Source organism: Polypterus senegalus, chromosome 9, assembly GCF_016835505.1.
Source record: "Polypterus senegalus isolate Bchr_013 chromosome 9, ASM1683550v1, whole genome shotgun sequence".
Taxonomy (NCBI): Eukaryota; Metazoa; Chordata; class Cladistia; order Polypteriformes; family Polypteridae; genus Polypterus; species Polypterus senegalus.
Genome location: NC_053162.1, coordinates 103,655,963 through 103,678,001, shown reverse-complemented (window position 1 = coordinate 103,678,001; position 22,039 = coordinate 103,655,963). Strand labels below are relative to the sequence as shown.

The 22,039-nt window shown below is 37.9% G+C and overlaps 1 protein-coding gene across 2 annotated transcripts; it reads left to right on the top strand.

Annotated features, from left to right (window-relative positions):
• Positions 1–647: 647 nt before the first annotated feature.
• LOC120535602 (cocaine esterase-like) lies at positions 648–20,104 on the top strand. Of its 2 annotated transcripts, none has more exons than XM_039763545.1 (5): positions 648–766; positions 960–1,164; positions 1,697–1,835; positions 7,979–8,112; positions 19,906–20,104. In XM_039763545.1, exons 1-5 carry the CDS (start codon positions 706–708, stop codon positions 19,994–19,996), a joined length of 630 nt encoding a protein of 209 aa, XP_039619479.1. In that variant the 5' UTR covers positions 648–705; the 3' UTR covers positions 19,997–20,104. The 2 variants fall into 2 exon arrangements, with proteins under 2 accessions (XP_039619479.1, XP_039619480.1); XM_039763546.1 differs by lacking the exon at positions 19,906–20,104 and adding an exon at positions 13,636–13,669.
• The last annotated feature ends 1,935 nt before the right edge of the window (positions 20,105–22,039 follow it).

Sequence of the window (22,039 nt, the reverse complement as noted above, 5' to 3'; positions counted from 1 at the left end):
CTCGGAGTCGTGCGGTGTATGGGGCACGAGTGTTCTCTTTCTTAAAGAGCTGGGTGCAGTTGCGTGCATGACGCTGGCAAGCCGCTAGCCGACAGCTTCGAGAGGTGCACGCAGAGTTCGCTCGAAATCTTAAAAGACTCTCCACGGGTCGCTACAATATAATACTCGTAAAATACATACTTGAATGTGAATATATCATAACCAATTAACTGTAACTGCGAAATTACTAGCAAAATTGTATAACCTTTGTCCGGTAGCCTACGAGCTTCATAAAAGTGCTATGTGATTCGTCACTGGTGGAATAAAACCCATTATGCACGTCGAGTTCCGCCAAATAAGACTCCAAACCATAAAGTAAGCGAATTGACATTTCTAGTTAATATATAAACTGATTGATACCAATAAAAATACTGCATACATGTAGCAAACATCTGCATTTTGTCCTTACACATCTCATTGTGTTCGTCCATACTTTTAACGCAGAGGCGCTATTACGCTAACGAGCTCTCTGCTCTGTGGACTTTACTAGCACTGCGGCCGTCTGACGCTTTTTCTGTAGCCTACTGCCACCACTCTCCGAGTATATGAGGATTAAAATTTAACGCGCACAGAGCTCAACCCAGGTGGGAGTGTCCGACCTCAACCGCAACTAATAAAGCTTCTTGTCATTTCTCGCACAACAAGAGACTAATTGGAAAGTGAACAATGGACAGAACTATTTTGTTTTTAACTATTTTTTGGACAGCATTGGCATTTAATCTTGTAGGTATGGGGACCATTTTAGAAAATGTAATACTTACGGAAATGTTTAAAAATAACAATGAAAAAGGTCGTATTTCGTGATCTGTCTCATAGAACTTAAGTTCGGGTTCGTTATTTTGCTTGTGTGTTGTCATGTTGTAGAAGTCAGATGTGTTCATAAACTCTTCAAGCACCTTTATTGATTGTCTGTCTCCTAGGTGGCGACTCTGCTAACCCAGTGGTGTCTACACAGTTCGGTCTCTTAAGGGGCAGTGTAACCCAGGTGAAAGGAACTGAGCGACTAATTCACCAGTACCTCGGAATCCCATTTGCCAAACCACCGCTTGGACCGTTGAGGTTCTTCGCTCCGCAGCCTCCCGAGCCGTGGACCGGAGTACGAGATGCAAGTCAGCAGCCTGCCGTGTGACAAATATCAGGGTGTTTTTTACACCGATAAACGAGCTTGCCGAACACGATTGTAGTCTCATCGGTGTTAAAGGGATTCATGAAGGTGATACAGTATTCTTTGCAGCATCCAAATACCAGGAAATAAAATGGTGTAGTGGACTAGCCTGTTGAACAGCTTAGGGGAGGGGGATTAGTGACAACAAATTAGAAGGAAGTAAAACATGAAGACCAATTTTAGAGATTCATCTGCTCTTCTGCAACGCAGGAGTTGAGAATAACTGAGTTATGGTACACCTTTGGGACCAGGATGTAAGAAGTTGTAAGTAGCACCGACTGCTTGGGCCAATTCTTGAGTAGTAACTATTGGTCACTGTACGACTATCGTTTAAGCAGAGTGACCTAAAATACTGATATAGTGATGATCTACTCAGCATTACAAAAAAGGGAAATCTGGGTAATCCTGTTCAATTTATTGCAACTCTTCCCCACAAACACAGTAAACTTACAAAGAAAGTCTTAATTGAAAGTATTTATTTCATTTCTCCAGATGTTTACAAAATGTGGATATCATGGTTAAGTTAATAGGAGATTTAAAAATAACATTAACAAAGCCAGCTGTTTCTGAGGACTGCTTGTACTTAAATATCTATGCCCCAGCGGAAGCAGGAAGGGAATCAAGATTACCAGTAAGTATGAAATAATTGCTATACAATTCCATTGTATGCTACTTAATAGGGGCTGAATTTGAGTGCTGAAAGACAAAGGCAACACACAGTAGTTGTAAAAAACTGACCTGTCACTCTAAATCATTTAAGTATGTAATTTGAATTATTTTTCATTGATCACCACATATATATATATATATATATATATATATATATATATATATATATATATATACTAGCAGAATACCAGCTTGCAGCGGAGAAGTAGTGTGTTAAAGAAGGTACGAAAAAGAAAAGGAAAAATTTTAAAAATAACGTAACATGGTTGTTAATGTAATTGTTTTGTCATTGATATGAGTGTTGTTCTTATATCTATCTATCTATATATATATATATACAGTATATGTATATATATGTTGTTCTCATATCTATCTATATATATATATCTCTATCTATCTATATATATATATATACCCGCGCTTTGCAGCGGAGAAGTAGTGTGTTAAAGAAGGAAAGAGAAAGAAAAGGAAACATTTTGAAAATAACGTAACGTGATTGTCAATGTAATTGTTTTGTCACTGTTATGAGTGTTGCTGTGATATATATATATATATATAGCAAAATACCCGCGCTTTGCAGCGATGTCATGTGTTAAAGAAGTTATGAAAAGAAAAGGAAACATTTTAAAAATAATGTAACATGATTGTCAAAGTAATTGTTTTGTGTATTTGGCGGCAGCGTCACAAAGTTGTTTTCGGTAGCTGCATCAGAAAATGTACCACGACGTCTGACACGCCTTCTTTTTACTGTTTTCTCACAGCTTGGATTGCTGCTGTCATATATATATACACACACACACACACACAGACGCACATACATACATATATATATACATATATACACATACATATCTTCATATCTACATATCTATATACATATCTACATATACACATATATATATAATATATATATATATACATACCTATTTACATCATATATACACACATACATACATACACACACACAAATTATATATATGTGTGTATGTATGTATGTATGTATATGTGTGTGTGTGTGTATATATATACACATACATATACTTGTGTGTATGTTGGTATGTGTCTATATGTGTGTGTGTATAGGTTTGGTCACTGAGTGCAAGGGAAAAATAATAAATTATAGCCTATAAGTTATTAAACAGTAAAACATTAACGTTTTAAGAAGTACAGGTACATTGAAATTACATTTTCTATGTGAACGTTCAAATTTGTGCCTCTGGTAATGTGCCTTACCGGCATTTAAAGAAAATTAGTTTTGTGTCCTCTGCAGTGTTAAGAGAGAAAGGCTTTAGTTTGGGATAAAAGGAAAAAGGTGTAAAGAAAGGAAAGTTGTCTTTTCTTTTATATAGTATAGAGAGATGTGTTCGCTGACGTTATGATCGCCTTTTGGGGACGGTCGCGGTGGGTCTTGTGTAGACTGGTGAGACGTCCCCGCCATTAATCAGCTGTGATGGCACTGTCAGTCCTCCACTCGTGTGCGTGTCTTCATAATCCGTGCTGAGGACCTCATAATCGTATACGTGCAAAAGAATGTGTGAATCGCCTTAATATTATTTTGCCGTGGTGTAGAAAAGGGGTCCCGTGTTTGCACTTGTCTGGGCTATAGCGCAGGGGGAGGATGAAAAAAATGAAAAGTGCTCACTTTGACTTAAGGCAGAAGCGCAGTCAGCGTCTCAAAGGCCGGCACAGCTATGCACGCGCTGGCTGCTCGACTTTGCTGGGCAGGAGACCCCAGTTTTTGCAGACACGATCATGATATCAAAAGTCTCAGCTCTTTGGAGGTCATTCATATATATATATATATATATATATATATATATATATATATATATATATATATATATAGCAAAATACCTGCGACTCGCAGCGGAGAAGTAGTGTGTTAAAGAAGTAATGAAAAAGAAAAGGAAACATTTTAATAATAACTTAACATGATTGACATTGTCATGAGTGTTGCTGTCATATATATGCCTGCCTAAATAAGTCACCCTCGCTTTGATCTTACTTTTTTACTGTTCATTTAATCATGGCTAGTGGCGGAAAAATTATAAAATGGAAGGAGGATGGCTTTACCAAAACAATTATTGATGGCGAATCGATTATTCATAAAGCTGGAATTGGTGATCTGTTTTTCTGTGTTAACCTCATATTTTTTCATACTTCTTCTCAAACTAAGGTGGTGCGAGGGTAAAATGAATCGGGATGCGCTGATCAATGTAATCGGTGTACCAGGAAATCATGCATTGACAAAGCTCCCTTTGCTTGTAATGCAAAGTGTGATTAAATGCATTATTTTTTAACGCGTTATGGAGCACATGCATCGAAGCTTCTCAGCTGTGCTTGTGCTAAGAAAAGGAAAGATTTTAAAAATAACGTAACACGATTGTCAATGTGACCTTTTGTAAGTAGTGCCTGGAAGATTCAGTGTGGAGAAACTCTGGAGACAGCGTGTGTATTAACTTGTGGATTTTTCTGTGAGTATTTGGTGGCAGTCTGACGAAGTTGCTTCGGAAGACGGCGTTAGCCGCGGAGCTCAGCTCAGAGCGAAATGAGATGAATGGGAGGGGAGATGATGACGTGACTCCCCACCCGCCTTAACTGTCAATCCCCACAAACACAGTCTCGGAATTTGCATAAGCACCCCCTTCACCTACAATTTTAACTTGGTTACAAAGTGATCAAAATTCTCGTTTATATCCTGCGTCCTCTCATTAAACTTGTATCCCGCATTACCTGTGGGCATGTGAAACGCCAGCGGTAGCCTGTCTATGAACTTACTTTAAAGTTTAGGTTTACACCTTGCTTTCTTTCCGAGGTAGCAGCACTCATGTATATGGTAGTATATGTCACTCGCTCGCTTCTTATTGTTTCGCTGCCTTCTCAATTATATAATGCTTGTTTTCTTAAGCGCTTTTTGGAGGTCTTCCTGGTTTTCTACGCACTGCGTTGACAGTCAGTTCACGTGATTACGTGGGAGGCGTGATGATGTCACACAAAACTCGGCCCCCCCCACGTCTTTCCAGCTCAACTCCATTACAGTTAATGGAGAAAAATACCTTCCAGTTATGACCATTAGGCGTAGAATTTCGAAATGAAACCTGCCCAACTTTTGTAAGTAAGCTGTAAGAAATGAGCCTGCCAAATTTCAGCCTTCTACATACACGGGAAGTTGGAGAATTAGTAGTGATTGAGTGAGTGAGTGAGTGAGTGAGTAAGTGAGTGAGTGAATGAGTGAGTGAGTGAGGGCTTTGCCTTTTATTAGTATATATATATATATATATATATATATATATATATATATATATATATATATATATATATATATATATATATATATATATATCTTCCTTATTTAAATATAAAAAATTTGTTCTCTGCTAATTATTCCTGTCAAGATTAGTATCTCCCTGTAATTAGATGGGTTTAATGAGCTCAGTCATTAACCTATTGTATGATCTGTCTTCTGTTACTTTTCTGTCTCTTACACACTCCTGTTAACTTATGTCACATTACACGACTTTTTCATTGATTTTCAGTCTTTGAACATTCGGAGGCAGTATGCAGTATGCTCATTTGAAGCTGATAGTTTAATGTGATGTATCAAACGACTGTGACAAACTAGTCTGCCACTGGCTAAGATAAAATCAATCAGGTGGGGTGGGCGGTGTACAAAGGAGAGATGACAACCAAATGAATCAATGAATATTCATCCGGAAGTACAATGCACAGAATGTAGCAACAAGGAATAAGGAACACATACTGTATGATTTGAACCTCAGAAGCAGAAAGAGAAGCTCATCTGTCTAATATATCATAATAGAATGGATAAAAGAATTAAAAGGCAGAGACTACATTTGTACTCTCTACTGCTGTTAACCCTTCATAAAGCAAAGCTCCTTCAAGCAACACGCTATTGGCTATCGGAAAAAGAGGTGAGTACGAGGTGTGGCAGAAAAGTAATGAGACTGGCAACACTGCAAGCGATCTGGCAACGCTGCGCTGTTGTCCTTGATAGAGCACGTGTATCAGTACCCTCCCATAGCTCAGTGTGAGTTTCAGCTTTTTCCATTAACTACGTGATTTTTGTGAGTGCTATTAGCAAAGTTGTGTTTTTGGTTGTGCGTCACGCAAAATGGAACAGCGGAATTTGGAGCAACGTTGTGCCATTAAACTGCAAGTGTGACATTTGAAAAGTTAAAACAGGCCTATGGGGAACATTCTTTATCCCGAGCTCAAGTTTTTCGCTGGCACAAATCATTTTTGGAAGGCAGAAAACATGTTGAAGATGAACACCGTTCAGGGAGGACTTCAACTTCGAAAACCAATGAAAACATCGAACGTGTGAACACTCTTGTGAGATCAGACCGTCGTTTAACATTAAGAATGTTGAGTGAACAATTAAATTTGAACAGATTTACCGTTCATCAAATTTTGACTGAACATTTGCTCCATAACAGAATTTTTGACCTCAAAAGGCATTCCTGTGGTTCCCCAGCCCCCTTATTCACCTGACCTCAGTCCGTGTGACTTTTCCCTTTTTCCTAAACTGATTTCGGGACTTTAGAAAACATCCAAAAGAGTGTAACGGACATGCTGAAGACCATAAAGGTTGAAGACTTCCAGCGCTGCTACCAACAGTGGGAACAACGTCTCTATCGATGTGTAGCTTCCCAAGGGAACTACTTTGAAGGGGATAACATTGATGTTTGAAAAAAATAAAAACTTTGGTAAATAAAAAATCAGTCCCATTACTTTTCTGCCACACCTTGTACGACTGCATTGAAAAATCGTCGCCCAGTCAGTAAATGTGACACGGGCTGCGATTTTCAGGCATGTAATTTGACATGGTACAGTGACGAGATCAGCAACAGCAATCAGCAAATCTGACACACCCCACAACAAAAGGCCGTGTAATGTGACATTGGTTTTAAGGTTTTCTCCACTATTTATCCTAAGTACTGAGAGGTAATTCCATGGCACAAAGCTTCAGCTGTCACTGTGTTGCATGATAGTGGATGGCGCTTACAACATTATGTGTGCTGTGAAACTTCCACTGTAATACCACAGTTGTGTTATGTGATTCACAGTGCCCCATTAGATTTATCGTAACAGAATTGAATGATAGACTGTTCTACAAAGATTCACAGTGTATTTAACATGAGCTCAAATTAATTATATATACTTTTAACAAAGTATGTGATTTCTGGAGTAAATTAGTTGTTTCTGGCTCTAAGTGCGTGTTATTGCAAACAGTGGGTATCTGAGTAATAGGTCATTTGATCTAGGTATCCATATCCAAAAAATATGTCATTTTGTTTCTGTAGTTATTTATTACTTCTTTCATTGGCATTTTTAAAACAAGACTCAATGAAAAAGCTGATTTGACAGTTAATTTATGGACCTGGTAGGCTTTACAAATCCAATTCTTTTATACTTGCACAAACAGTACATGTGACATGCTGGTAAGTGATATATAAAGCTATAAAACTAGAAACCTGCTAGTGGGAAAGAGAGCAATGTTTTAATTTCAGACAGCTGTTTTTTGTAAAAATTTAGAAGTCATTCAGGCATTTCTGTTTTATGTTTTGGCAATGCTAGTCTGTTGTTACCAAATACATATGTTTGTTTGCCAATAAAATTTTACTTTTTTCACTCATATCCTGTTTGCTGTTCCACTAGGTGCTGACACATATTTGTGTATAAATTCCTGAATTCATTCATTAATCAAATTTCTGAATTAATGGACATATAATTCAAGCTTCTCTGCTAAGATGAAATGAGATTTGGGAAGGGCAGATAGAAGGTGTCAGGTGTACTGAAGGATAAGCTGCTGCTGTAACTAAGTCCAAAGTCTGCTCCTTAAGTATTATTTAAACTGTGCCTCAAACATCACATTTACAACACACTGTCTGAGCATAGCCTGCCATGTTTTGACCTTGCCACAGCCTGTGCATGCAGCTGAGGTCAGCAATCGTGAAAATAAATATATTTATGTTCAATGTGTTCATTTCACAGTAAAGAGGTCAGCAATATTTTTATTGCATTGAAAATTAAAATGCACGGTTTGTAGTTGCATAATGTTTTAAATGCTTTCTAAATTGTCAGGTCATGATATGGATTCATGGAGGAAGTTTCATATTTGGTGGGGCTGTCCAATATGATGGATCGGCCCTTGCTGCCTATGAGAATGTGGTGGTGGTGGTGATACAATACAGACTGGGCATTATGGGATTTTTTAGGTAAGACATCAATTTCTCTTATGCTTACTGTTAGAATAAAATTTCTGATATAAGCTTCACATTCACTTTAAATAATGTTCATTTACATGTGGAAAAACTCAATAGGGGCATTCATGGAAAAATTACAGGTTTAATTTTACACTGGAGTTTCCTTTTGATGGCAGCCAATCTAAGATTATTTGTATTAAAATAAAATTTAAACTTCAAAACTTTAAAGGTCATTCTGATATTGCTATTTGACCTGCATGTCACTCTACAGTATGGATACCATATATGCTTGTTTTTGAGCAATTTAGTTAAGTTTGTTCATTCTGGAATTTCACACACCTAGAACATAAAGAAGTTTCTCTTTGTCCTTTATTTGAATTCTCTCCCAGTGTCTGTAAAACTTCTTTCATTTCTGCATCTAAATCTAGACTCTATTCCATTTATGCCAATTTATCTAGGATACTTCATTTATTAGACTTTATTAAATTTTTCTTTTCATGTTCATTTAGCTTTATATTTCTGTTCTATGTGTATTATGGAGTTAATTAGGTATAGTAATGTTAATTGTTTCAAATATGTTACCTGACATATCTTACTGTTAACATAAAATAGACATTGTAACACTCAAGCAAAATGATAAACTGGCTACAAAAAATCACATTTAAGTTCAGCTCAATATGTGATTTTTATTGCCATTATCTGTACATACGTGTCTCACTTGAGACTAATGGTAGTAAATAAGTAGAATTAGTGAGACCTAATGTTCCCAATCCAGAGCAGCACTTACCACATATCCCCAAAATGGCTCTACTTGATCCACAATAGCAGCAGCTCTGTAGTTCACTCCCCAGTTGTTGGTCTCCTCACTCTGTTTACAGAGGTTGAGACCAAAATGTTCCACTTCCACATCATGTACCCACAATCTCAAACTCTGAGTCACTTCTGGGCTAACCACTCAAAAAGACCTTGGCTCCTTTTCCAATATTATTATTTAGTCCAATGTGGAGATTACTGCCTTTGCCTAACCATCCTGATACTTATCCATAGGACCCCAAGATAATTGAACTTGTCTACATGGACAGCTACACCCCTCCTGCAGCTACTTCCCTTTGTAGAATAGTGGGTCCGCGGCTTAGCAGGACAGGTCCATTTTTAAATAAATAAATAATCAACTAGCCGGCTCGATCTCCATGGGTGTGCATGCTCATGTGGCTGTGGGAAGTTGGCTCAGACCCCTGCAGCCTTCTATGGCTCTAGCAGGGCACTACTCTGAGCCTCCAACTCCCTCTGCTTCTCTCCCAGCCTTATGTGGAGTCACTTCAACCAGTCAGCACATCAACCACTCCAACTCCAAGATCGCTCAGCTGGTGTGACTTCCTTCTTCTCCCTTTGGGACATCCTTCCATCTTCTTGCCTTTTCTCTCTTGCACCAACACTCTCCCATTTTCCTACCTGCTTCTCTCTCCTTTCTTTAACCTACTTTCTTTCTTTTTTCTTTTCCTTTTCTCCCCAATTGGCCTTCCTTTGCCTCTGTGAGCAAAAAGTCTCACTTGCGCACTGCAGAAAACTGATAAGCAATTGAGACAGACTGCATTTTCACATGTAGTTACGTCTCACTCCAATTACCTCACCAACCTCCCGCAACTGCATGAGGATGCACACCCACAGAGGTTGAGCTGGCCATTCACTTACTTGTTTATTTAAAATGGACTCCTGATTGTCAAGCCACAGACCCACCAATTCACATACCTTCCCCCTTAAGCCTCCAGTTGCACACCTCAACTAACCCAATGCAACAGGTGATATAGGTCTGCGTCATCATCCCACACTGCGCTAAAACCAACCAGTAATAATAATAATTCTTTACATTTATATAGTGCTTTATTCTCTACTCAAACCGCTTTGAAAACTCCATGAAGGGAGGAACCAGAATACAAACCCTTGATCTCCTTATTGCAAGGTAGCAGCTCAACCATTACGCCACCTACATAGGTATAAAGCTAATGATACAAAAGCAACAGATGTCACCATGAAAAGGTACAAATTGTGTCTAGTTAGCTACAAACCACTTAATGCTTGATTTTTATTAATTACTTCATCTCCCTGGTTTCTTTCTATTGTGAAGTCTGTGAAACATTTCACAAAAAAAAAGGCTAAGCTAAAAGTCAACACAGAAATGTACAGTCCAAAGTCAGCAGCACTGATTTTTTTGGCAAATTCAGACAGGGTAATCAACATAGTTCTTCAGTTCAAAGTCTTTAGATCCTCCTTATTTGCTTGGCTCCTCCACCTACACTATTATAACATTATCTCAGCTCATATATTAAATCCAATAATAAAGCCACAAATAAATTCTAATTCACATTGAGTCTCTGCCCACCAGTCTGCCTGTGTGCACTTCTGCTTCAGAGCTTGTCAGTCCCAGTCCGGGAACCCCTGTGCCTGCAGGTTTTTGTTTCAAACAGTTTGATGACCATTGAGTTATTTTATCTCTAATTTCATCTCATTGTTTAATTACATCCTTTTTACGTTGTGCATTTTGAAAAAAGTCACTAATAATCCATCTTTTTCTTATAAGTAAATGAGTAACAAAACAAACATTTATATATGGTGAATGGGGATCATTTCCTACTGACGTTGAAGTAGCTGCAGCCTTTCAGCATTTAGTCTATTCCAACTAGGCAAACTAGTAGAAAAAAGACAAGAGAGTGAAGAAGTTTAGACTATGGCAAAATCTAAAAATTTCTAAATTTCTTTTGAAAGTAAATCTCACCCTACTATTTTTTTCCTAATGCAGATTAAGAGGAGAAAAAAAGACAAGCTAATTAAACAAAGAGATCAATTAGGAAAAGCAGAAGTCACTACATTGGCTTAATGTAGTGGTATGTATTACGTTCAAATCCTTAATGCTTGCCTACAGAGTGGTAAGTGGGTCATAACCTATATATGGAGATACTAGTGAGGCCCTATGCTTCTTCTTAACCACTGAGGTGTTTTGTTGAACTGCATCTGGTGATGTTATCTCTACATCATATTAAAATCTCAGACCATTTCATGTGTAGCTTCAGGCTGATGGAATGAGATCTGACTCCCTCAATGTGCTTAAGAAGTGTTTGAAGATTCCCTTTCTGATGAATTATGTTTGGGAATTTAATTTACTTTCATTTTTTTTTAGCTCTTCACTTCTGGTAATCAATTTTGTACCTGTAATAGTGTAGGTCAGCCCCATACTATTGGGTCCTTCCAGTTAGCCTCTACAACCACCTACCACTGATAACGTACACCAGGGATGAGCCTGCGGATGAGCACACAACACACAAACATCGCAAGGGGTGGGTGCAAAAATGCTTCAGTGCTTTTATTAACAATTAGCAATTCAAAAACAAAGTGTTAAAAAGTGCAGTGCAAGAGTTCCAGCAGTCAATAAATAAATAATCGATAAAAGTAAGAAGAAAGAGAACGTCAAAATTCTGTAAATATCCATTAAAACTGGAGATTTAACCAGAGACAGTCCACTGTTCTTTAAAACTTATGTCCCAATGCTGCCTTCTAAAACCCAGTGTCGCCTCAGCTTACCCTGCACGGGATATAGCAACTGAGGAGATGCCCAACCATCCTATCTAGGTTCTGTTCCCTGCCACCCTACCATCGGTTTGCGCAGGGCAACCCATCAAATCACACATGCCTTTCCCTCTGCTCACACTCCCTGACATTCATTCCACTGGATCACCCGTCCTTGGGACTCAGGCTCCTTATCCTGAGGCTCCAGTCCTAACCACCTGTCTCATTTCTATCCAGTATGGGCTGTCCATCTCCCTCTCTCTCTCCTATCTCTCTTCACATTATTTGCCCATTCCTTTTGAAGAGGCTTATAACACTTGTTCCCAAATGGTCCCAGACTGATGTTACTCAATTATGTTCTCCTCTTTTTTAATTTGCTTTGGATAAAAGTATCTTCTAAGAAAATAAATGTAAATTAGTAAGAAAATGACTCGCTAATCAGGAAACTATTTGGAACAAAAACCTGCAGCTGCAGGGCTCCTCCACAACGTTGATTACAAACCACTGCTCTAAAGTCAACCTTACAAATAATTTTGACCTTAAATGATGAGACAATGACTCACTATATGATATGACCCAGTTGTCATCTTGATGGCCTACTTCAGTATTACAAGGATTTTTACTAATCTGCCCAACTTCACAGTTCTCTAGTGATCCTCAGCGCAAGCCTGTGTAAACACTGCATTTGCATTTTGCTGTTATTTAAATACATGCTGATATTACAGGCAAAAAGTAATATTGTGCTCAAACAGAAAACTGTTTATTCACAGTCAATGGAAAACATTTTTAATTCAAAACAAATTCTTTTTAAATATGACTTTATATTGTATTTAAGATGTGCAGAGTCACTGAGAATTGAGGAAGAGAAAATATTATTATTTAACTCACAGATATCAAGGACTGTGTTTTGAGTTGATCATGCTGCAGAGAGCTATATGATTATTATGCAGAAAAGGAGTTGGGCTGTGTGCACAGCATTAAGGGACTAACTTTTATCATTTATAAGAAATGCTGACCTCTGATACTAACAGAAGACCCTGTGAAGAATGTAAGCTCTTTATAACTAATCTAATGAACTGTAAGAATGTTTAAATTGGTTCTAAGTGTGCATAATTAGAAGGGTGTATTCCTTAATAATACAAATGGCTATTTGTTCTATGTTTTAGGATACTCCAGTATGTCATAAATTAAGATTTAACCTTAAGCTATGTATAACCTCGAAATGAACTGCTAAGGTTTTTTTTCTTTTCTAGGATATAAAAGAGAGAACGTTTTTACTTTAGGTATTCTGCCTAAAACCCAAATCATTTGGCTGAGTTGGGAAGAGGCAGTGTCACATTCTCTCTAACTCACCAAGAATTAAGAATAAAGAAATTATTTTTACTTAAATTGGGTTTAAGTTCTTCCGTTGTTTTCCGACTTCAGCGCTCACAGTGGTGAATGCTGTAGGACAAAGTGGACATTGTCCAATCTGCTAGTCTTTCATGGCATAGCAGGGGCTTCATGTATAATGGCATGCATACAATTCACACTAAAACATGGTGTACAGACAAAACTGGAAATGTGCGCATGCTCAAAAAAATCCTGATGCAAAAAACTGTGCTATTGCCAAGGTTCACACACTTCCCCTTTATAAATCCCAATGAATGTGAAATTTAACGCACATACAGCCCACCCTGACTCCTCCCAGAATTCTGCATATTTGAATATGCAAATCAATATAAATAACCCCTTCCTTTCAGTGCTTTGTTAAAAGAAGTATTTCAGCGAATGCGAAATAGAGGCAAGTAAAAATGTACTATTTGTTGGTTTAAGCAGTGGTATAAGAAACAAAAGGAAAGTGATGGAATGATACAGCGTGGCAAAGACACTTGAAAGTTAAAGTTCAGAAAGTTGCACAGGACCCAAAATAAAAAAGTCAAAGTTGCCGTTAAAAGGCAAGTCGCAGCCAACCTTCTGCATATTCTTTTTCAGACAATATTCCAAAAGCTGACCCCCATGCCAAGAACACAATGATTGTGCTGCTGTGCCCAGCACATATTCGGAATCTGGCTGCACTCACACTTCTACCTCGTAAACCAATGGGCAACTGTCTGGCTGTGTCCTGGTGGACGCTGTGGTGGAGTAACAAATTGCAATAGTGGATGCTGTAAGAGATATAGTCAATGAATGAAGGAATATAAGGGTTGTACTATGTAATATTGACTACAGTTTAAATTAATTGGTTAAATATAAATGCTGCATCTGATTACCTGTTTTTAAATTGTGTTAATTATATTCCAACAATGTTGTAATGCTGTCTGATTTGGCTGATCATTTTGTGGGTGAGGGTCAGGTTCATCATACTGCATCTCTTCAGGTATTGCAAACCATGACTGTGTGCCACATTATGCAGCACGCTACATGCATGCACTATGTGACACACTTTCTGTGTCCTATACAGCAACACATTAATAGAGTGGAAATGTTTTCTGTTTATCCAAAAAAATTTATTATCTGAAGGCGCCTTTATAGTGTAACATTGGGACCAAGTGCCACAATGGATTGATTTTCTGCTCTTTACATAGCTCTTTGAAGTGACGCTCTCTTTAAAAGGACTGCTCGTCTTTGCTGCACTAGTTGGAAAAACTGCTGTTTTTATAGGCTGTCCTGCTATAAATGATGTAATGATAGCTTATTCTTTCGGTGAATCATTCCTGGCTGATGTAACTTGTCAAGCGCGATTGCAATAGAAATGTGCCTGCGGCAGACCACTCCGATTACATTTAGAAAACTGGATCAACCACAGTGTAAGGAAATCTTATCTATCTGGATGACAAGCAGATAATACCATCCTATACAGCTAGCATGGTGCACCTTAGTGATATTTGTGAAATACCCAATCATCAGCAATTTCACGTTGAAAAGCTCCTGTGGCTAAAAACGTGAGGGTGGACAGAACTTGCAAAGGAGCAGGGAAAGTACAATTCCTCAAAGTCTGCCTTTGTAAAGCCAACAACCAGTTCATCAAACAGCTCCAAGATGCTAGCTCCTGGAAATCAAAATCGACTTAGAAGTCAGTCATCATTGCTCTCTTCTAATTCTTCCATTTACAATGTCTTCTAACAACACTAAGGTAGCTGTGGTATTTGGAATATTTTGGCAATTTCGTTCATCATTACATTGTTACAAAATGATTACAATCAGGTGAATTAAATTTGTAAATTATGTGCAATTAATTTTGATGTATTTTGAAAAAAAGGGAAACCACACACAAACAATAGCACCGTTTTGATGCTGGGTGTCACTAATTTGCAAAACCGACCAGAAACTTGTGTATGCACAGTTTGAGGCTCCCGTGAAAATCAGGGACATGCGGCCAGGGTAGGCAGGTGAGGACGAGCCTCACCTTTTATTATGAAAAGTAAAAAAACTAATAATGATAACATAAAATAAATGTGTCCATTGATATGTGATATAAATTTGTCTTCTGTATGATTTCAGAAATTTTGATAATTTTATAGTCAAAATCTCTGAATATGAACAGTTTCTGTTCAGATACAGGGGGGAAACATGAGGTACTTCAGCGACAAGCAGAGCCTCACCTCGGACTGTGCTGTCCCTCACACACTGGGTTGATGCATGCAATTGGCATGTGCCTGTTGATGTCTCTCTGTAAGTCACCAATATAATGTTTGCACACACATTTATTATACATCTTACATAGTTTGGCTAATATCTTAGATGAATGTGTGTGACATAATTAGTCTTGCTGATCGGACATAAAACCGCAGTGAAAAGGCACAAGGCGAGGCAGATAGTACTATGCAACAGAGAAGGGGGTGGATGTGAGCCCAACAAGTGCTCATTGCTGCTGTTCTTCTACACAGAGGCTCTAGGCACCAATAAGTTGTCAATATCAGAAAGTGAAGTGCACTTGAGTAGTCCATTTATTTTAATTTTTTGTTCAGACTGATTGACACAATGAAAGATTAAGACTTTTAAAACTAAAGGAATATAAGGAGGACTTTTACAAGACAGTGACAGAGATTTTCTTGGAGAAGGATAGGCGCATGGACTTCATTTACAAATAAAGGTAAGACCATAAACGGTTTTCAATTTTGTAAAAAATGGGATCAGACTAAGAAAAAAAAAAATCCAGTATTTTTTCCAGTATTGATTAAAGCATCAGAATTGAAAACTTTTAAAAACAACTAAACATTTCAGTTAAGGTCAAAATTGAAATTCGTTTTTTTTGCACCACTCTATGCTTTTATTTGTATTGAATGAGTATGAATGGTGGAATTGCAACTGCAAATTTAGAACACATGGAGGGTGCAGAGAAAATGCATTCTCTCCGCTATCTGACCACTGTAATTGTAACATTCTTTCTTAGCCAAATATGTAACTTACCTATGTGTGTGTAAAGAATGCTGATGAAAAATGAAACATAACCAGTAGTCAATGTGCACGCTGCAAATTGAATAGTCAATAAGTTACTCTTTTGGGTTCATATGTTTGTAAATTTCACTCTGAAGGAGTCAGTGCCTCACCAGCCATGAACCTTGTCATTGGTGAAAATATGAGTAACTTTATGCCAAGTTTAATTTTTACACATCTCGAAGTGTGTGTGGAAATGGGCGTACGCAACATTTTTGTGCATATGCACCATTTATATATGAGTCCCCAGGCTTGTTTTAGATTTAACTGGGATGCAGACATCTAGCTGCACAAAACCCCCACTTGTATTCCAAATTAATAGATTGATCTCTAGACTCATGCACGGACAAAGACCTATAATTCAAGGGATGACAACTAAAATGGACAGAAGAACTCACCTGTTAGAAGACACTGATTCTGTAAGTGAAAAAGACTTTAATGCAATTAGGAGAAATTATACATTCCCTTAAAATTCTCTGCACCAACCTGAAGAAGTTTTCTGTGATATTTGCTTTACATTCATTGGATTGGATTCTCTCAGGGCACCATCTCTGGGATACTCTCAGGGAGGGTGAAATATGCAAAATGACCTTTTGAAACTTGATCTCTGAAACCTAAGAAGTTATAACCCACTCTTTCCAGGAGAGCCAAATCCAACAAACTCTTCTCTTTGTAAACCTGAGAGCTGAGATCCAATTTGCCGAGCTAAATAGTGAACCACTCTGAAGGCTGAGAATCAGCCATCACGTCAAGAAGGAAACTTCAGCATTTAAACTCTTCTCCTAGAAAGAGTAATGTTTTTCCCTAAGTTGCAGATGGCACAGCAAAGGGCCTAAGAGCAGTAAGCAAGCTAGAAAAGTAGTAGCACAGAACACCAAAAACAAAGGATCATGAAGCAAAGAGAAAGAGTACACTCCAACACATTAAAAACCTAACCTTGAACCCTGACCAAGAGCAAACAACTCCACACAAAATTGGACATCATCTTTAAAGACTTGGTATCATAAAATTACTGTATTTATGGGTACCAAGTTAAAGTAGAACTGTAAAATTAGTATACAGGCAGCCTATATGTTATATGTTTGTCTATTCTGTTTGTGTCCAATGTTATGTGTGTATACTGTGGCCTGCAAGCAACACTCCAGCTCCCCAAACCCAACAGACACAGACACAAGGCACAAGTCCAGCACAACACCAGGCTTTTACTTTGTTGTGGGAAACTCTTCCTAATTGTTTTCCATTTTAGACTGCACTTCAATTTTTGTACTCTAAGCAGCTGCCTGTGTCACCAGTGCTATTGGTCAGCTATGTTCAGACCAAACAGAAGGAAGAGAAGAATTGCAGATCTCAATTTTTTCTGAGAATGCTACATTTTCAAAATAGAAAAGCAATAATAATAACAGTTCCAGATGTCTTATTATGAATAGTATTATATCATTATTAATAAAAATAAATAATTTTCACTAAAATGTTTGAATAACATTTTAAGATATCCATTCTTTCCTAACCGTAAACTAACTCCTTTTTGGCATAACACTTTAAAAATTAAATTTTTCTGAGTAGGCTAAGTATGTTTTGAAATCTGAAACATTCACAAATTGATTTATAGATTCTTTACTTATTATTTTAAATTTTCATTGAAGCTTTTTTAAGAAAACAGAAGCTTCATTTATAGTAAATCAATACAATTGCTTTAGAAGTCATGAAAGAAATAATTTATTTGTGTATATTATAGACTTTTAATCCGGTTTTATTGATTTGTATTATGGTGGTCTAAAGAATCAAGAAGCACATTCATCTACACATTCTCATACCTGCTTAATCTGACCCCGTGCCACAAGAGGCTGGAGCCTTTCCCAACCACACCAGGCACAAATAACCCCAAACAGATTACCACTACATTATCAGGCACACTTCCATTTTCAGCCACACTTACTTCAAATTTAGTCATTTTTGGGATGAAAACCAAAGTACCAAGATCATAACCCACACAAACACATGTTGAACCCAGGATGATAGATTTGTGAAGTAGCTGCAATAACAACTATGTCTCATTCAACTTTTGACTATCTCCTGCTTGTGAGAACACTCCTATTCATGAGGTACAAGTGTGCAATTTTGGGAAAATCTGGAGTGGTGGAATGAGAGCAATATGAAGACAATGAACAATGAACAACTATTGGGTGTTTGTTGGCACTCTCTAAATTTAGGCTGGATGCATGAAATAATCACATTTGTAAAATCAATCAGTGAGTTATACATAATAATTAACAAACTTATGACATTTACTTTGAAAATAACCTATTTTCTGTATCTGCTTGTATGGTTCAGGCCAGTGGTTGTTGTAGCCTATTACAGTAACATTGAGAGCTAGGAAGAGAAACTGACCCTGGATGGTTGGCATGAATTGCACTAATATTGGGCCAGTTTACATTCACCTACTCTAACATGCCATTTTCTTTTAGAAACAGATAGAAATACCTCAAAGACATCTAGAGAATATGTACCGCTTCACAGAAAGTAGCAAGTCTGGATTCATGAATTTCCAGTACCATTATGCCACCTTGGAAAGTACTTCTTACTCTAGTTTCCTTTTCTAAAATGTGTAATTTAAAGTATTTGCGGAGTCTGTTGTAACGAGGTGTCTCACTATCATGAGGTTGCCAAGGGTAAAGGCACCACAAGGATGGTGGTGGGCAAGGTTGAGTTCCACAGTCGACGTGTGTTTAGAATGGCCATTAGACAGGAGGTGGGAAAGAGAAATGGCCTAGGCCAAAGCACGTAATGCTGTCCAAGCACTTAGGAGAGAAGGCTACATAGAAGTTGGCAGGGCCATCTGGACCTCTGACCAAAGAAAGACAGTGAAGACAAGGAGGAGATATTATGTGTGGAAACACTGCAGGGCTGCTAGAGCACCCACAATCTCAGAGAAACACAGCTGGGCCTGAGTTGGGAGGATACCATAGAGACGTACAAGTGGTTTAAGGCTGACTCACTGCCAGAGGTCCTTTGAGAGCAGAATTGGAAGGAGACTGAGCAAACAAGAGTGAGGAAAAGAGAACAGGGTCTGGAGAGAGTATGGCTGAAGAGCTGAAGGAGAAATTGCCTTGGTGTAGTACTGTGGTGGGCAAAGCATGCCACCAAACAAAGTTTCAAGATGTGTATTTTCAGGACCAGTGAGGCAGCAAGTTTGTTTTGTACTTTGCATTGCCCCTGTGTTCATTCTTACCCGTGGTTATGATTACTAATAATAATGCTATACTTCTATACCTTTTGCCTTCTTGGTATATTTGTAGTTATACACCATATATAAATCTTTGGGAATGTTATTCGTACAGTTCATATTGTTGCTTGTTTTATGGGTATAGGTATTGAGGATCTCGCTAAAGTGACCTGCATCTTAAGAAAAGGAGTGCACTTTGTATTTTGGTTACGTCTAATGCTGGGTAAGCTCAGTGCAAAAACAAAGATTACAATTACTCTGCTGTGTTTACCACATCCATCAATTTTTAATACATATGTGTTAATGAATTTCTAAATCTTGTAATAGTTTGAGCTGAGACCTGTACTGTTGTCACATGTATTTGGAAATATGTTAAATGTGATAGAAATTTTCACAAGAATTTTAAATGATGTAGGTGCCAGAGGGAGCACATGAAATGTATTTAGTTTGAATAGAAACATGCCTTCTCACCTCAATAAAAAAACTAAGCAATCTGCATTTTGGGTCAGTTTGTATTTAGGGCAATGCAATACCTGCTTAACATGTTTTGTTTGCCTTTATTTGCAATAGGAAATTAAAGTCAAATTTTTAATTGCTTTTAGTGCAGATCAAGCAGTAAATCAACAACAATATCACATCTCTACTACAACTGCAATTGAAAATGTTCATCAAGAACAAGAACTGAGAAGATGAAATGTTACAAATTGTAGTTTAATTTCTGCCTCATTCATATGGGTTTAATGAAAACATCTATTTGGTCCATTATTAACAAACAGCATATTCAACCAGTGAAATTAATCTCTTTAAATAAAATTACATTACATATTTTAATACATTCCTGTTTATTATGGAGATGGTGACATGTTGCATGTTCGTTGGACATGCAAGTAAGCATCTCACCATACTCTGTACTTCTATAATTACAATCAATTGGTTTCCTATCAGAGCTGGATCCTGCTTTGTGCTCCACCTTTCTTAGATAGTTCAGATTCCTAGATGGAAAAAATCACTTAGAAGGCACAGATATATGCTCATTGTCCAGAGATTATTTTGCTTTTAAATGGACGGAAAAAATTGCAACCTTGATTTACTTTAATTGAACTGCTACTTCTACTACTGTACTGTATGACCTCTCAATCCAAATACAGACCAAGTCACAACCAAAATGTATCTCTGGTTGAACTACTTTTCCTTACTCAGGGAAGATCACAAATTCAGAGAAATGAAATTATACAGTAATCAGCTCTGAAAGAAAGACCTTCTACTTCAGCTCAAGCAGCAGTATATTATTCACAGACAAAGAGTAAATTCATGGTGTCACCATACTTAGATTGTAAAGAATATTACCTTAATGGCTCAGGTAGAATTCAACAAGTTAAATATAAGCAGGATTATGAAGTGGATTAAGAAGAAAGGTTTGCACATTTGCATAAACCTGATATTTGCAACTTAAAGAAGCTCTGCAGCATTTACAAAGAACCTCATCTTACCATAGTGCTGTGTGAATCAGTGTTCTGATGATAGTAGTTGATCCAGAAATTCCAAGCTTTGATCAGTAAGCTAAGCCTCATACGGTCATCACACGTGTTATGAAGATGCTACTCCATAATGCTTGGTGTTACATTTAGCATTATGCCATACTGGATGATAGTTCAGAGGGAACAGTTATCCCACCTGCATTAGATAGGACCTTGTGCAGGTCCAGTTTATTCATCTCTCAGTTTTGACATCTCTTCAGCAGCAGAGCCCCAAAGAAAATACAAGGATAGTCACACTCGCTATTTGCCACTGCTCTCTGACCTAAGAAGAAGAATATCCTAGAAGACGAATATCCTGTTAATGGTGGCACATTTATGTATTGTAGAATGTAAAGAGATGGATGGGTGGTCTTTTGGACAGTGGTGGTTTATTTTCTCCAGAATTATGTTGTATAAAGTTTTTATTTTCCACTCCTTCTTTGCCATCTGTCCACAGTTTTTGTTACTAATCTGGATATTTTGATTCTCATTTCTACTGTGTTACATAACCTGATAAAAATAACTGCCATTTATTTTGTATTTTTTGTAACTGCTTTTTTATTATTATTATTGTACAGCACTTGAAGTTAATGTCATGTCTGAAAATGTGCTTAGTAAATGTTGCTGTTTTTGTTGCTGATGGTTTGGGCATTAAGTGGAACCTTCTTTTTGGACTCTTCCCCTCAATTGCTTTTGGCAAAGTGAGGTTTGTGGCTGATTTGCATGTTTTAAATAAATAATCGCCAGACTTACGTTTTCAGGTGGGGGCGTAGTATTGTGGTGAGAGTGGTTCCCATGAGCGATGCAGAAGCGGATGGCCCTGCACTTAGTGCCCATGGTTCTAATTGGCACCAGGAGCTGCTGATTGCCATAGCTGTGTCACACCACTGCTTTAAAAGGGAAGCGCAAGTGTAGGAATGGGAAAAGAATCAAAAGAAAATGTCAGCTCGGAAGAGAAGGAAAGAAAGAAAGAAAGAGACAGACAGACAGATGGACGGAGAGAGAGAGAGGCAGGAGCAAGGTTTAGATCTGGTGCAGTTGAGTGCATGAAAGATGAAGAAGGCAGACAGCCAGAAGGGGCTGGTGGCCACTCCAGCTAAGTGACCTGGGGTCTGAAGTGGCCAAAGCCCTTCTCAGTTCTCACTTTTCAGTACTCTCTCACCAGAGAGTGGCAGCGTGGCTGCAGGGGGATAAGAGGCGTTCTGTGAGTGGTTCCATG

Bases quoted from the DNA above. Each gene is read 5' to 3' on its own strand.
- LOC120535602 (XM_039763545.1), top strand. From the start codon at position 706: ATGGACAGAACTATTTTGTTTTTAACTATTTTTTGGACAGCATTGGCA. The intron at 1,165-1,696 runs GTGACAAATATC...TCATTTCTCCAG, and splicing joins GCAAGTCAGCAGCCTGCCGT to ATGTTTACAAAATGTGGATA. The intron at 1,836-7,978 runs GTAAGTATGAAA...CTAAATTGTCAG, and splicing joins GAAGGGAATCAAGATTACCA to GTCATGATATGGATTCATGG.